This window comes from Onychostoma macrolepis, chromosome 22 (assembly GCF_012432095.1).
Source record: "Onychostoma macrolepis isolate SWU-2019 chromosome 22, ASM1243209v1, whole genome shotgun sequence".
NCBI lineage: Eukaryota > Metazoa > Chordata > Actinopteri > Cypriniformes > Cyprinidae > Onychostoma > Onychostoma macrolepis.
Window position 1 is genome coordinate 34,469,391 of NC_081176.1, and position 17,340 is coordinate 34,486,730.

The following is a 17,340-nucleotide window of genomic DNA, read 5'->3' on the forward strand; positions in this document are numbered from 1 at the left end:
TTAAATTGATTTTAAGTGACAGTAAAGATATTTACACTTATTACAAAGTACTTCTATTTCAAATAAATGCTGTTCTTTAACTGAGAACCATTATACCAATAATAAAAACCATTATTAATAATTGATCAGAAATAATTACTGATAGTAATTAAGCAGCAAATTAAGCAGCATTAAAATGATTTCTGAAGGGACACTGAAGACTGGAGTAATGATGATGATAAATTCAGTTTTGATCACAGAAATAAATGACATTTTAAAATATCCTAAATAGAAAACCACTATTTTAAGTGTAATATTTCATAATATTATTGTTTTTACTGTCTTTTTGATCAAATAAATTAAATCTTCTTTCAAATAAATAAATAAAAAGCTTTAATTATTTCATACCTTTAACCACCTAAAATAATGCATGTGTTAATTAATAAACAGATTATATTTTTATTAAGCCTATCATATAAATCACTTTCCAATGCACAGCACTCTAAAACATTGTAAATCTGAAGACGTTTGCTTTCGAGTGAGACTGAGTATGATTTTTATATATTCTTAAACATGTAGACACGTGAAATCATGGAAGAAAGCCTATATATAGAGATATACATTAACCCTTATCTCATGTCTGCTGAAAACTAGATTATGTAGGATACATTGTGACTGTTACGACCTCTAGGGGTAGCCGTAACAGGAAAAGAAAACTGTTCACACCAGAGAGATGCCAAATAAAGAATTATATTTTTTTAATATACGGGAATATCTTCAGGGGCAGACAAGGCCAAAACAATAAACAAAACAAACTTCTTTTTGATAACTAAATAAGCTCAAAGGAAAATAAAGAAAACAAAATACAGACTAACTTCCCTACCTCCCTCAACCATAAACAAAGCGAAAAATATACCTAAATAAAATGGCGTCTAGCCCCCTACCCCCCTTAATTTGGCAAATGTGTAATAAGAATATGTACAAATAAGTTTCAGGGCGTACACAAAGCAGAATCAGAATCCAAGTCGTAGTCAAAGAGGCAATATTCAGATAAGCGAGATACAGAATTTGATCTCAGAATAAACAAACACTCAACAGATTTACTATGAGGATAATCAACGGCTAGCTGTGCATTAAAGGATTTGAATGCAGGACGTGGAGGTGAAGAACCACCCGACGCGCAGCGGAGTGCATTCAGATCGTTTAATGCACAGCTAGCCGTTGATTATCCCGTTTATGCCATGGTCATTTCCCAGCATTCACATATTAAAGATGTTAATAATATTTGTGCTGCAATATTTGACCGGAATGATAAAAATGACGGTTATTTTCATCTGTATTACTATTCAACGGTAACTGTATGTTACTATGGTTACCAATGTTTATAGGAAGCGCATTAATATAGACCTTTTTCTGTTAGTAAACAATGTGAGGTTTTTCTGTGGGCGGGCTTAGCTGGAGGCAGAAAGACTCCACTGACCGCTTCACTAACGCTAGCTATGAAGTTTGTTTACCTTGTTTTTAACAATGGCTGGAGAAAATCCGATTTTACCTGCATATGTAACACCACTCACTGTGCAGGACCATGATTGTTATTTAAATAAGTTAACTTTAACGGACAAAGTCAGATTGGCCGACCCTATGCTCATGGATGGACGATCTGACAGGATTAACGTAATTACCTCCGATTGAGTGAGTCGTTAGAAACCTAACGAGTAGTAAAGAGAAACTCACCTGTGTCTATCTAGTCATGAAGATGTATATTTCAACTTCAGCAGGCTATATTGTTACAGCTAAACGTTACGTGAGAGTGAACTGGGCCAAAATACAAAAAGTTAAACATTCAATGTGATGATATATTATTTGAAGATGTATGTATCATGGCCAAATAGTTATTTTGAAGTATATACATCCTGTAAATTATGCAAGTTAAGTTTACAATACTTTACATACAGTACATTTAAAGGAAGATGTGAATAGTTTCTAGAAATAAAAATTCCAGAAATTAATTTTGAACTTTCTGTATTTGATTATTCTTTCTTACTAAGTTCTTAGAAAGTCCAGCCACTATCAATCACAACAATTACAGATGATTACGCATATAAATCGTCAGTTTGTTGTTTTACACATGCACACAGACATTATTTCATAGTTGTGAGATGCATAAGAAATCTTTAGACACGTAACACAAACCATAATCCATATCAGAAAAGGTTAAATAAAGTATTGTCTTGTTGTTAAGAAGTGTGCGCTGCAAACACGAGCATTTTTGACGATCGTTTCTGTCCAGTCCGCTCGTTTTATCTCGTTTAACCACAGCTGTCGTTGGTTTTTTGTCTGGGAGTGGCAGCAGGTATGCGTTAAAATTTCAAATTGGAGCCTGTACTACATCGATTCTTGCACCCAACATCACAACAAGATGATATTTTAAGCTCCTCATGTAGCTGAATCTGCGCTGGTTTGAATGGGCCGCCTCCAGTTTTCCCTTTGTTTTGCCTCCAGCTAGCTCGGTGACGTAATCGTGACGTCGTTGCAAAAAAGGGTCTATAGAACGTGATTAAACTGACCTGGAACTACCTGTGCAGTTCAACGAATTTAATCAACACCTGCCAGCCAATCAGAATCCAGTATTCAGACAGACCATGGCATAAACTCAGAATATCTCTCTCTGGCACGACAATCCACAGGACAACAGTCAATCAGCAGTGTAGTTTTGTTTGTGTAGCTGTGTGAGTTGGTCGGGCCGGACTGTGCTGTGCTGGTTTGGGTGTAGTGTGAGTACCAGCTGTAAAAGTGCGCTCTTCTGCAGGTTCTGCTCCTGCCACTGCAGGGCTTCAGCCTGGTAATACCGAACTCTGCTACTTCGCTTTGCTTCGTAGACAGAGTCTGGAAGGGCATAATTGACAAGCGTTTACTTTCTCGTGGGCGGGTGCTTGCCTGAAGTTTAAAATCATTGGTGTGCCCGTAAGCCAATCACATAACGGTTGGTTATGACGTATGTTATGCGCCGGCTCAGCCGCCTCGAACTTCCGCTGTAAACACAGGTATGCGGCGAAAACAAAGCCATCGAGCGAAATACCGGAGTGAAGATGGCTGTGAACGACTTTTGCAGATTATGTGAAGTAAATCTACGCATCCACAATTATCGCCTTGCCGGACTTTGGCCTCCCCAGTTTCTCGCTGACGATCGGTAACAGTTGATAAATTAAACTTTTCCCAAAACCTGTCGGGAGTAGAGCCACAACATCACCTCCATTGAAAATGTGAACCAAACACTCTTCTTGTTCAGGCTTCGGTTGGCAAATGCGGGGAATATTCTCTACAACAGAGCGAATAGCATCCCGTGTCTCCATGTCCGCTGTCGTTTTATATTTCCCTAAACTAAACTACAATCTTAAACTCGGCGCTTAGCGTCTACGTCACGGCTCTCAGCCCGCCCTCTGTTTGTTGGTTGGCCGGCTGCTGCGGAGCCGGAGATAAACTGGGAGATGGTCTGCTATATCAGACTGAGTACAGAAGCCAACTGAAATTGAGCAGAAGTATGAAGTCTGACGTAGTCAGGCTAGGCTTCAGCCTGGTAAGAGCTCGGATACCTGCATTTCAGGTGTTGGTGGAATTTCACAGCTCTCTTTTGAATATTAATTAATAGTGGGTATTGTCCTAACCCACTGGGCAAAGTTACGTCCAAAAGAAGTCTCCTGAAGAACTCCTGAGGAGCCAGAATGAAAGTTTTTATGACGTCTGTTTTTGACGTGTTCTGCTCGTCCGATATAGACGTTCAGTGAACCTCTGTACAAGGTTAAAAACTAGTTCAAATGTGGTCAGTAAACATATTTTTAACATCATTTAAGGTTCATTTAGACACAATTTATACTGTGTCTGGACCAAATAAACACTCTCAGGATGCATTAGATTTAAACTCATGTTATTTCAATGTAATTTCCATTTGTAGTTGCACAGCAACTCACAGACACTGTGTCCGTCCAAATATCATGAAAATAAAATAATCTTCACTGAAACAGCATCAAGTTTATGAGATAATTAAATGATCACATAACGATTGAGCATTTGGTCAAATCAACTGAAAATAAGAGACATTAAATCTCTGAAGATCTCAGCAGAGGAGGATTAAACAACTCCACAAACAGCATCTCCAGCTTCACTTATTAATAACCAGACTGACTTTATTTCTGTCAGACATCTACAGAAGATCTTATTGAGAATTATCATGAGCATTAACAGAGGTTTAGATGTTTAGATATTTATTTCATTTGAAGTCACCGTTGTGGTGGGCATTGTTTGCTTGGTACTCATAATTCTTGTTAGCTTTTCTTTGACTGCTGTAGCTATGTGTTTGTAAAACGCTATTGTTGTGTCGGAGAAAACTGAAATAAACTTTTTTTCTGTTAATGATGACAATCATAACAAAATGAGCATTTGAGGTTGTGTTTTAACTGTGTTTATACTTATGGATAAAAAGCATGTACACAGTATTTTGAAAGTGCATCATGTAGTCACACAGACATCAAGATTTTGCACATGAATCACAACAACGAAGATTGGGAATTAAGGAAGAGTTTATACTATGAAGCCACCCATCATGCATTGCAGCATGAAGCTTTGTTTGTTTTGATTGTCACCGTTGTTGTGATTCAAGTGCAAAATCTTAATGTCTGTGTGTGACTACATGATGTGTTTACTCACATTATCTCACGCGCATACATTTTGTTCGTCTTCAGAATAAGTGATTAATTCAATGCTGTTGGTACCTTTACTGCAGATTCACATGGTTTAGTGGCTATGAATGCCAAACTAAAAACACAACATCAGATGCTTAATTCGTGATGATTTTAACATCAACAAAGAGCTGATAACACCTGATCTCACTTTAGTTTGACCTTCTTTGCAGCAGCAATTGTGTTTCTCAAACATAGCTACAGCAGCCAAAAAAAAAGCTAACGCAGGAATTATGAGGACCAAGATCCCAACTAAAGCAAACACTGCCCACCACAACGGTGACTTCGCATGAAACAAATATCAACATCTAAACCTCTGTTAATGCTCATGATAATTCTCAATAAGAGCTTCTCTAGACGTCTGACAGAAATAAAGTCAGTCTGGTTAGTAACGTGTGAAGCTGGTGATGCTGTTTGTGGAGTTGTTTAATCATCCTCTGCTGAGATCTTCAGAGATTATTTTTAACTTTACAATATCATGATCTGATGTGTGTGTGATTTGGCTTCATTCAGTTTCCAAACAAATAACTGTAAGTGAATTAAACAGCAGCTGTCCTGAGAGAAATGCTTTTAATGCTGTAAAGATCCAAGATAGGAGCGTTAAATATCCAATTGAACGTTACATTTCAGTTTGTATCTTCTAGTAGAAGCATGACTGAGTTCACAAATATAATAAATGTCATTTTCATTTGTGAGAAAAGTGCTTGAATAGATATAAATGCATCTTCTCTGTTTTTAATTCATCATTGTCTCTGTGTTTTTCTTCAGGTTCCTCAGGAAAGCCAGTGAATAAATCAGCGTTGGTAAAGATACCGCTGCTGGGTAAACAAGTTCCTGATGGAGTGAAAGAGCAGGAGAAGAAGAGTTCAGTTTAACAACATAAGCCCCGCCCACTCCTGTCAATCACTCTGACATCATCCGCTCCAGCTCCAACACAAACATGCTTCTGCTTTAATGAGCCTCCAGACTCCGTCCAGAGAACCTGTTGTTATCAGTCTGACTCTCACAGATCTGATTCTGTGTGACTGGAGACAGTGAGGGTCAGAAAGTGCTTTTTATAAGATGTTTTACCGCAGCTGTATTTCTCTAACCACTGCATGTGCTGATTTTATATCATTAACACCAGTTTAATGTTTATGATTACAGTGTGTCTCCAAATCTGAGATCACATGATCTTCTCCTTCGTGTGTGTATAGTGCCTTTGTATTCAAGCTGAAGCTCTTCAAATAGCCTTATTGCACTTGTAGCAAAACAGATGGAAAAACACCTTTGTTCAGTTCTAGTAGTGATATGATACACGAGCTTTGTGTTGAATAATATTGATGTGAGATACTGATATGCGATGATCTTATATCTGATCATTTCTGTCGTCTGGTGGACAAACACTGATACTGCTTTTGCTTCCTAACAACTGTTTAAACATGCAACGCATAAACAATATACCTATACATATATATATATATATATATACACGTTTGAATGAGTTATATACCGTATTGACCCGAATATAAGACGATGTTTTTTCCTTGGAAATACATCTGAAAAAACGCGTTCGTCTTATATTCAGGGTCTAGACCAGGGTTCCTCAGATCTTATCCTGGAGGTCCAATCCACTGCAGAGTTTAGCTCCAACACTGATCAAACTCACCTGTCTGTGATTTTCTAATGATCCTGAAGACATTGATTAGCATGCTCAGGTGTGTTTGATTAGGGTTACAGCTAAACTCTGTAGGAAAGTGGATCTCGAGGTCCAGATTTGAGGAGCCCTGGTCTAGACTTTGACATGTCAATAATACACCCACAACAATAGGTGGCGCCAAAAACGCATAAAACGAGTGTGCCATGAAATATGTAATGTGTGTTGTAAAGATCGCGAATGAAAACAAATGAAAAAGAAAAGCTTACAGCAGCATGATCATGACTGTATGTTAGTCCGATGGGAACAAACTTCCTCTGTAAGTGATTTTAAAACATAAGACAGTACCCAGATTTGAAGACTACAATAAGATTTCACGTCTACTGATAATAACATTTTGGTAGGCTACTATGAGATTGATAGCCTAATTGTTGTATAATTCAGATGGGCTACCTGTTATTTCAATGGTATATCAAAATGTTCCAATGTCATTGTTGGAACATTTTACCAGTATTTACCATACTTTCAAAACAAAAATTAAAATTGGAAAAATATGCAATATGAAAATAATTTAAGAATAAATGTGTTTTACAGAGAGAGAAAAAAAAAGAACAAGATTTGGTTTTCAAAAAGCCTTTTTCCAACAGGTACATCTGGAAAAAGGGGGTGAATCTTATAATCAGGGTCGTCTTATATTCGGGACAATACGGTAATCTCAATAAATAATAAAAAGGTCAAATGTGCATTGCTTCATACTGTATGTACACAATCAATTCTTACACAGAAAAAAAAACAATCACAGTAAAAATGAAAATGATCCTGTAGTTGTGTTGGTCATAATAAACGATCAGAAATCTTGGTGTAATCTTTGATGACCAGCTGACCTTCAAAGACCACATTGCAAAGACTGCTCGATCTTGCAGGTTTGCACTACACAACATCAGAAAGATCAGGCCCTTTCTGACGGAGCATGCTGCACAACTTCTTGTCCAGGCCCTTGTCATTTCTAGGCTGGACTATTGCAATGCTCTTCTGGCTGGACTTCCATCAAACACAGTCAAACCTCTACAAATGATTCAGAATGCGGCGGCACGACTGGTCTTCAAGGAACCCAAAAGAGCCCATGTTACACCTCTCTTTATCTCATTGCATTGGCTACCAATCGCAGCTCGCATCAAGTTCAAGACACTGATGCTTGCATATAGAACAACCACAGGCTCAGCACCCGCCTACATGCACTCACTATTAATAATCTACATCCCCTCCAGAAGTCTGAGATCTGCTAGTGAGCGACGCCTCGTGGTACCATCACAAAGAGGCTCAAAATCACTCTCCAGAACATTCTCGTTCACCATTCCTGGCTGGTGGAATGATCTTCCCACCCATATTTGGAGTGCTGGATCCCTGTCAATCTTCAAGCAACAGCTGAAAACTCATCTCTTTCGACACTACTTGACTTCAACCTACACATAAAAAAAAAAAAAAATCTTTCTCCTTACTTATTCCTTCCCTTGCTAGCTTGTACTTATTTAAACAATGCCTGAGACTTGGTGTTACAAGCACTTCCTTTGTCGGATTGCCTCTTCAAGATGAATCGCTTCATGTGTTCCCCAAATTGTAAGTCGCTTTGGATAAAAGCGTCTGCAAAATGACTAAATGTAAATGTAAATGTAATAAACAACCGGAGATGAAATGTGACAGAAAATCAGATATTGTTCAACTAGCTGAACATGGCAATGGAAGAAAAGTACATAATAATAATAATAATAATGGTTTTATGGTCAGGTGAATTGAGGCATGTTATTGAAGCTGAATTAAAGTTCAAGAAAAGTAAAAGAAATACAATTAGACTTTTTTTCTTAAAGTTGTGATTCAATGTGCTGTATTTTTCTGCTAAAACAGCTCTGTAGATGTTCTTCATGTTTTTGAGCACTAGATGGCAGCAGAAGTGTAGAAAACTCGATGAAAGACCCATATGAATATACAGGTGCATCTCAATAAATTAGAATGTCGTGGAAAAGTTCATTTCAGTAATTCAACTCAAATTGTGAAACTCGTGTATTAAATAAATTCAATGCACACAGAAGTAGTTTAAGTCTTTGGTTCTTTTAATTGTGATGATTTTCTGGAAAGTATGTTCATTTACTGTATATGTACTCAATACTTAGTTGGGGCTCCTTTTGCCTGAATTACTGCAGCAATGCGGCGTGGCATGGAGTCGATCAGTCTGTGGCACTGCTCAGGTGTTATGAGAGCCCAGGTTGCTCTGATAGTGGCCTTCAGCTCATCTGCATTGTTGGGTCTGGTGTCTCTCATCTTCCACAGATTCTCTCTGGGGTTCAGGTCAGGCGAGTTTGCTGGCCAATCAAGCACAGTAACACTATGGTCATTGAACCAGCTTTTGGTACCTTTGGCAGTGTGGGCAGGTGCCAAGTCCTGCTGGAAAATGAAATCAGCATCTCCATAAAGCTTGTCAACAGAAGGAAGCATGAAGTGCTCTAAAATTTCCTGGTAGATGGCTGCGTTGACTGTGGACTTCAGAAAACACAGTGGACCGACACCAGCAGATGACATGGCCGCCCAAATCATCACTGACTGTGGAAACTTCACACTGGACTTCAAGCAACATGGATTCTGTGCCTCTCCACTCTTCCTTCAGACTCTGGGACCTTGATTTCCAAATGAAATGTAAAATTTACTTTCATCTGAAAAGAGGACTTTGGACCACTGAGCAACAGTCCAGTTCTTTTTCTCCACAGCCCAGGTAAGACGCTTCTGACGTTGTCTCTGGTTCAGAAGTGACTTGGTAGCCCTTTTCCTGAAGACGTCTGAGCGTGGTGACGCTTGATGCACTGACTCCAGCTTCAGTTCTCTCCTTGTGAAGCTCTCACAAGTGTTTGAATCAGCTTTGCTTGACAGTATTCTCAAGCTTGCGGTCATCCCTGTTGCTTGTGCACCTTTCCCTACCCAAATTCTTCCTTCCAGTCAACTTTGCATTTAATATGCTTTGATACAGCACTCTGCAGCCACACCTTTCAGTAATGACCCTCTGTGACTTACCCTCTTTGTGGAGGGCGTCAATGTTCGTCTTCTGGATCATTGTCAAGTCAGCAGTCTTCCCCATTATTGTGGTTTCAAAGAACAAGAGATACCCAGAATTTATACTGTAGGGATGGTCATTTATTCAAACTCAAATGTAAATATTCTAATATTTTGAGATACTGATTTTTGACTTTCATGAGCTGTAAGCTCTAATCATCAAAATTAAAACAAAAAAAAAAACTTTTGAAATGTTTTACTTTACATGTAATGAATCTAAAATATATTAAAGTTTCACTTTTTGAAATAACTTACAAGAAAAAAATTACTTTTTCACGGCATTCTAATTTATTGAGATGCACTTTTACTTCTGTATTGGTGATGGGCAGATGAAACCTCATGAAGCTTTAAGCTTTTCAGCCAAGTGGTTCACAAAAGGGTTAATTTCTGGAGGCTTCATTTGCTCACAATACCACCTGGTGGTCAAAGAGTGTAAAACAAGCAGATATATTACAGACAGAGGTGTAAAGTCCAGGGGTCAGAAAGTAAAAGTCCTGCCATGTGTTTATTCCACCCATGAACTCAGCAGCTGATTTCACCAGAGGAGGAACCAAGTCATTCCTTTCAAGACACAAACGAGTCTCGAGTCAAATCCCAAGTCCTCAAAGAGTTAAAGTTAATGAGATAATTAAGAGACTAATTAAATGATGATTGTGCATTAGTGATGAACACCTGCTGTTATTGAGAATCACAGAGGATCAGATGTTGATGTTGTATTGGTTAAAATGATGCCACCATGCATGCTGGGTAACACCATAGTAAAAACTCCCATCATGCACTGCAGCATGAATAATTATTGTCACCACTGTTGAGGATTGTATGATAAGTGTTCATGTCTAAAAGCCTGAGTGAGATAGTTCTTTTTTTTCCCCCCAATATTAAAGCATTACGTTGACATTTGTTTAATATGAATTTTTTGCAGTTCTGTAATAGCTGAACATCAGCCAATATACCAAAGACGGACACCTTCATGATGCACCCTGTTTTGTCCCACTTCTCAAGAACGACTGCTTTGATAATGTAAATGTTCTTTGATCTCTTTCTGTACAATGCAAATGTTATGCCTAACTTACAATGTTTTTATTCACATTAAATATAAAGGCAGTCGTATTAAAAATATGTTATATCATGACACCCATATTTGTTACTTGTAATTCCATAACATATTTTTATATGAACAGACAGGTTTTTACATAGTAAGACGCTTATTTCTTCATATAAAAGTAACTAACAGCTGCTCACTGTACAGCACTGATCTCTACTTCACAACACCACACACATTGCTACAGAAAGAGATCTAACGCAGGAGTCACGGGTCAAGAGCCCAACTAAACAAACACTGATCTCCATGATGGTGGCATCATTTTAACCAATAAAACATCAACATCTGATCCTCTGTGATTCTCAATAACAGCAGGTGTTCATCACTAATGCACAATCATCATTTAATTAGTCTCTTAATTATCTCATTAACTTTACCTCTTTGAGGACTTGGGATTTGACTCGAGACTCGTTTGTGACTTGAAAGTCAAGTCAAGTCAAGTCACCTTTATTTATATAGCGCTTTTACAATACAGATTGTGTCAAAGCACTTAACAGCATCAAATTGGAGGACAGAGTGTCAGTAATGTATAATGATAAGATTAAACACTCAATTTTCAGTTAAAGGCATTTCATTATTGAATTCAGAGATGTCATTGTCTAGCTCAGTTTAGTTTAAATAGTATCTGTGCAATCAAATCGGCGATAATCGCTAGAAATTAAGTGTCCCCAACTGAGCAAGCCAGAGGTGACAGCGGCAAGGAACCAAAACTCCCTCCGAGACAGAATGGAGAAAAAAACCTTGGGAGAAACCAGACTCAGTCGGGGGTCAGTTCTCCTCTGACCAGACGAAACCCGCAGTTCAAAAGTTTATATTTCTATTTTAATTTTGTTGCAATTTCTAACAATAGTAGTATTATGTAGTTAGGTATTTTATTATATTTTAGTTATTTTGTTATTTTTGGTTGATATATCTAGGGATATATCTCTGGGGGTCATCTGGGTGTCCTGGTCTCCGCTGACGATCAGGGCTGCAGACGTCACCTCCCGGCGCCGACCCACCATCTGATCGGACACGGACTGAGAAACAGAATAAGAAAGAAACAGACAAATATAACGAGTACATCATGTGTTATGGGGAGTGTCAATTACAATTTCAATAACAATTATTAATGATTTTGAAATAAATATCTTCTGCTCATCAAGGCTGAATTTATTTGATCAAAATAAAGTTTAAAAAACAGCAATATTGTATTGTATAGCAACTTTTTTTTAAGTTTTCAATTTTAATATATAAAATGTTATTCCTGTGATGCAAAGCAGAATTTTCTTCATTACTCCAGTCTTCAGTGTCACATGATCTTTCAGAAATCATTACTCTCTCAAGAAACATTATCAATGTTTAAAACAATTTTGCTGCTTCATATTTTGTGTGGAAATGGTGATACACTATTTTTCAGGATTTTTTGATAAATATCAAGTTTAATGAACAGCATTTATTTGCATTTATCAAATATTAATTAAATTTGTAAATGCATTTATTAAATAGAAATCATTGTAAATGTCTTCACTCGCTTTTTATCACTTTCATGCATGATGAATAAAATGATTAATTTCTCTCGTTTTTAAATCTTATACAAATGTTTGAGTGCTATCATTGTTTCCACAAGTATTAAGCAGCAAAACTGTTTCCAACATTGATAATAATCAGAAATGTTTCTTGAGCAGCAAATCAGCATATTAGAATGATTTCTGAAGATCATGTGACACTGAAACTTCTCTTTGTAAAAAACAACAGATTTATAATCGTTTCTAATGACAAATGTTGCGTTTCTAAATGGAAATTGAATCATTTGAACGCTTTTAACTGTCCGACACATGAGCCGCTCAGGACCAGTCCGTCCATGATGGTTTAGAAAACAATCTTTTCGCAGTTTATTTAGGTAATAGCTTAAGGCCATTTGCGCAATTTCAAATTTTATGCAGTATACCATGTTTTCAGAAAGAATCAATACAGCTGTATCTGTCTTTGATAAATCTGATACGACTAAAGACTCTTCAGAGATATGAAGGATGCAGTACATACTCAAGATTCACATGAGATTGGCAGAAACTGTGTGTGTTATGTCCCCCTTGAACAGTAAACTATCAGTGATCAGTTCACTTGTGATCGCAATCAAACATTTTCAAAAATAAATATTTAAGAATATTGGTAATTAAACAGCTGCTAAGCCCCATGGACTTCCATAGTAGGAAAAATATATATAAATCAAAAATACAATGGGAGTCGATGGGGACCAGAAACTGTTGGTTGTTTGAACGATCTCTTTAAATATATCATAATGATATAGTAGAAACTTACATCTTATTTTAGCTTGAGATGTGCGTATGTTTCCTCTCACCTTCTGCACACTATAGTTCTGCCTGAAAATATATTACACTGATTTTAGACATAAACAAGTAGCATTTACTGAAGCAAATGAGTGACGTTAAATGTTTTTTGTGCTTTAACGCAGGAAATGCATTAGATGCTTTATCATAAAATGAGAACGATGACGGTGATCATAATGAACAGTAAGAGAAGCAAAGCGACACCAGAGTTAATTAACATGAGCAGGAGAGAAGAAGGTCAAATAGACGTCTGAAAGCATGGAAACTGATAAAAGACTGCTTGAGAAGATAGTTAATGCATTAACAATAGCAGAACATGAAAAAGAGGAAAAGTAGTAAGACCTCACCTCTTCTGCATCATGAACCCAGAACAGCTCTGATAGTGACGGTGAAGACCTGCAGATTCTGCTCTGTGTGGAGACAGTTCAGCAACTGACTTTAATTAACAACTGCTAGAATGAAGTATTAGTTTAATATATTCAGTCTGCGTGTTGATACCTGAGTCTCAGCCGCTGGATGAAGCTGTTCTGCTGTGTTTTATTCTGTATTGCTCTTGAGATCTTCAGCTGGAGGACACAGATGATAATAAAGTGTGTAGCAGCTCTCTCACTGCTCTGCTCCTACTTCTTTTTTCAGCGTCACTATATTTTTCTGTGCTGTTCATCCCTTCTCTTGTTGTTTTTATTCTTCATCTCTGTCTCCAGTGTGTCAGCTGCATCCTCAGCTCCACAGAAAGATAAGTGATGCAGAACTCCTCTGCTGTGCTTTTCTCTTCTGTCTGCTTTCACAAGAAAAGCTTGTAGACCAGAAGTGAAACATTCTGACATTAATCCATCAGCTGTTAATGGAAGTGTTGAAGAATCCAGGAGCATCAACTACAGACACAGGTCTCTTTTTGTCTTCTCTCCAACTCCTCTTGTTGTTTTCTATTCTCTTCCTCTCTCTGTCTCGCAGCTCTGACTCTCTCAAACTCTTTCATTCTCTCAATCTCTCGTCGTTTTCTATTCTCTTCATATCTCTGTCTCGCAGCTCTGACTCTCTCAATCTCCTCTCGTCGTTTCCTATCCTCCTCCTCCTCCATCATCATTCTCTCAATCTCTCGTCGTTTTCTGTTCTCTTCATATCTCTGTCGTCTCGCTGCTCTGAGTCTCTCCACTGTCTCAGATCTGCCTGAAACAGTGACGTGAGCTTCTGAACATTCACTGGTTACTGAACTCATTCTCATCACAGATATAAACTCTCTCTGTCCCAGGATTGTGTTTCCAGCTGCACTCTTCCCAACTCCACTTTCACCCAGAAGAACAAGCCGTCTGGATGAGAGACTGTCAGCAGGAGCATCTGGTTCAGGACAAAATAAAAAATAAAAGAATAAACTTGAGTCTAAAGATCAATAATTCACTCACTATATGCCAACACATGATGTTCAACAGATTTAAATTAACTGCAAGTTTGGCTTGTGTAGCTGTCTAGTTATATACAAAACTCAAGAGTCATTCAATGAAGAAAAAAAAACAAAAACAGATCATAATAAATGTAATCCACTATTCAACTAAAAAGTTTCTGGAACATTTTAATATATGAATTTAATAACACTCACCTTTTATTTTTTCAAGCAGCAGTCTCACTTGTTCACTCGGTCCTCTCGTCTTGTTGTTGAACACGTGGTATCTCTGATCATATTTCTGAACGACTTTCTTCAGTGGCTCAGACAGATTAATATATTCTTCTATAGTCGTGTTTTCTTCCTCCAGTTCGTCTCCTCCGGTGAAGAGGATCCAGGTTTTCTTCAGGCGCTCGTCTCCCAGCAGCTGTTCAATCTTCTCCACAGTCTTCCTCTCTTTCCCAGTGAATCTGTCAGCTTTGATCACCAGCAGAAACACACAGAGACCTGAATCACATCTCTGAAGAGTCTCATGAAGTTTATACTGAATCTCATGATCACTCATCTCTGTGTTAAACAGTCCTGGTGTGTCATAAACAGTGAGCCATCGTCCACAGACAATCCCAGACTCCACAGCTACGTCTCGTGTGACTGAAGCAGAGCTCTTCTTTGATTTGAAAGCTTCTCGTCCCAGTATTGTGTTTCCTGAAGCACTTTTCCCAATTCCTGTTCTTCCCAGTAACACCAGGTTCAAACCTCTGATCATTTCTGCCATTATTGATATGTAGCCTGAAAAGTGCTGCAAGACAGAAATGTACACACACAGTTGTGTTGGTCAGCAGATGGTGCGGTCTTACACCTGACACAGCAGATGAATCCCACTGCTTACCTGTTAATCACAGACAGTGACTCACAAACTGTTAACAAACTGTCTTCCTTTTCTCATCTGCAGATAAGAGTAATACATTAAAAACTGTCATTTTATTTGTGTACGCTCACAACAAACAGGATCAGGATGTGTTTTCTGTCATCTAGTCTCTGTAAAGCTGAGTGTCATGTCCACTTATAAGCGTTTTTGTGAATTTGAGTCATCCTTAAATCGAAACCAGTTTGAGAGAGTACCTGGATTAATGATGCTTTCGAAGCTTACACGCACGCTCTGCTCTGAAGGACCTGGATGTCTGGGTGCTTAGGCTAAGCTGCAGTGATGAGAACAACACTGATATTTCAGCATGTCTCTGAAATGTTTCCAACACTCCTCTTCTGCAGTAGAAATACACTGATATGATACCAGCTGTGTATTCTCCCTCTCTCTCGTCTCCTGTCACGGAAAAAACAACACAATGCAGAGTATTTCACCAATAATATGATATCAGTATCAACTGAGGGTGCTCTTGCTTTCGCTTCAGGGTGATTAAATCTGACTACCATGCTTTAATTCTTAAACACTAATGATTTGCGATCAAACATCAGTGGTGGAGGTAACGAGTTACAACTACTCACGTTACTGTAATTAAGTAGTTTTTTCGGGTACTTGTACTTTTTTGAGTATATTTTTAAAGCTGTACTTTTACTTGTACTTCATTACAAATTTTGCTAAATAATCTACTTCGTTACTTTTAAATCATAGTTCGTTACTGAGTACGCCCACAAATTTGAATTGATATTCAAACCTTTGTCGGCACTTCAGTAGCCAATAAAGATATCCCATCATAAACGGACCAATAAAAGCCCTGATATCTGAACCGCGGGAAAAGCAGCAGGTTTTGAAGAGCTGATCGGACAGTGAGGGAGCTCAGCGTAACTATGGAGTCAAAGATTGGAGAAACAAACGACATGGTAGTGTTATCCTAAATATCTATATTTTGATACCGATACTGAAATATCTGATACGGTTCCATTACTCATTCTCCACAGTATCTACCGTCTATACACCGATACACGCTGCGTCTCTCTCCTCTCCGACAGCATCCAGCAATACAGAGTCTGAATGTCCACGCGCGGGATTGCAGGTATTCCGGATAATTGTAATCATTTCCACGCAAATGTGGCGAGCGCTTTATTGTAACATGAGAACACAGTCATGTGCATAGTCCTAACTTATACACATGAACTGCTTGTCCTCTCACTCCGATATTGCTTGTGTGCAGACTGTGCAATCGCGATCTCTCCGTGCTTTTAAAGTAGAAATGATTTATTTTTGCTCCTGGATTAAACTTTGTGAAAGGTTATCAACCATTCAGAATAGATCCACGCCTGACCGATGGAAATGCTACTGGAAATTTTATTGGCTGTAAGTGAAATGCACCAGAAAGTCTTTCAACAATCAAAGATGGATCTTTAATTTCTTTACAATGTAAGTTTATGCTAGAAATGTTTCGGAATGGGATATTTGTATGATTTGTTCATATAAATATCCTAGTCTGTGTAACTGCATCATTGTACAGACATTACAGATCAAAGCCATCTGATGTTCCTTTTATCTAAATAAATAACATATATGGCTCTTAAAACACTGCTTATAAAAATTGTGTCTTGTCATATTTTGAATACCTCAAATGAATTGTGGTCATTTGTTTTATAATTTTATTACTGACTGTGTATTTGCCTTTTTTCTGTAAATTCAATTCAGTTTGAAATCAAATTTGAAATCAAGCTTGCATTTGCAACAAAGTTACCCTATTTTAAAGACACGAATACACAGAATGAGCAAATGTTTAAGATTGAGATTTTTGTAATGGTAATTGATCACTGTTTATATGTGTATCTATTTGAAAATGTTAAAGTGAACGTGTCTTTTTAGAAGACTTGGATTAAACCACTCAAAGCTTGACATAATGATTGCCTTGAAAAAAATGGATGAACAAAAAAAATATGATGTTACAATACCTATGGCAGTATACAGTAATAGTTTTGCCAATGGTATTGAAAACTATAAAGTCGTCATGAAATCAAAAAACAACCCTACTTACTTTTTTAGTGCACATTACTAGTCTTGTGGTGAACAATTAAACTGTGCAAGTCAGTACCCCGAAAAAAAAAAAAAAAGTCTGCCGTCGTAATCTTTAATCAAAAAC

At 37.7% G+C, this 17,340-nt stretch overlaps 2 protein-coding genes across 10 annotated transcripts in view; one reads left to right on the forward strand and one right to left on the reverse strand.

Annotated features, from left to right (window-relative positions):
- Window positions 1-8,440, forward strand: part of LOC131530785 (uncharacterized) — a 59,210-nt gene extending 50,770 nt beyond the window's left edge. Inside the window, exon 7 of the mRNA XM_058761237.1 lies at window positions 5,484-8,440. Within this exon, the coding sequence (XP_058617220.1) occupies window positions 5,484-5,590 (107 nt within the window). The 3' untranslated portion in view covers window positions 5,591-8,440. The remainder of the gene's footprint in view (window positions 1-5,483) is intronic.
- The window catches only part of LOC131530792 (GTPase IMAP family member 8-like), a 96,707-nt gene extending 79,692 nt beyond the window's left edge, over window positions 1-17,015 (reverse strand). The window contains exons 1-7 of one of the 9 annotated variants that reach the window (XM_058761252.1): window positions 15,386-17,015; window positions 15,153-15,209; window positions 14,480-15,062; window positions 13,381-14,220; window positions 13,230-13,287; window positions 12,854-12,915; window positions 9,936-11,571 (exon numbers count right to left, since the gene is read on the reverse strand). In XM_058761252.1, coding sequence (XP_058617235.1) covers window positions 13,754-14,220; window positions 14,480-15,038 — 1,026 coding nt within the window. In that variant the 5' untranslated portion in view covers window positions 15,039-15,062; window positions 15,153-15,209; window positions 15,386-17,015 and the 3' untranslated portion in view covers window positions 9,936-11,571; window positions 12,854-12,915; window positions 13,230-13,287; window positions 13,381-13,753. Of the gene's footprint in view, window positions 1-9,935; window positions 11,572-12,853; window positions 12,916-13,229; window positions 13,293-13,380; window positions 14,221-14,479; window positions 15,063-15,152; window positions 15,210-15,385 lie in introns of those variants that run through there. The other 8 variants (XM_058761249.1, XM_058761250.1, XM_058761251.1 and 5 more) reach the window with 8 other exon arrangements.
- Between the last annotated feature and the right edge of the window lie 325 nt (window positions 17,016-17,340).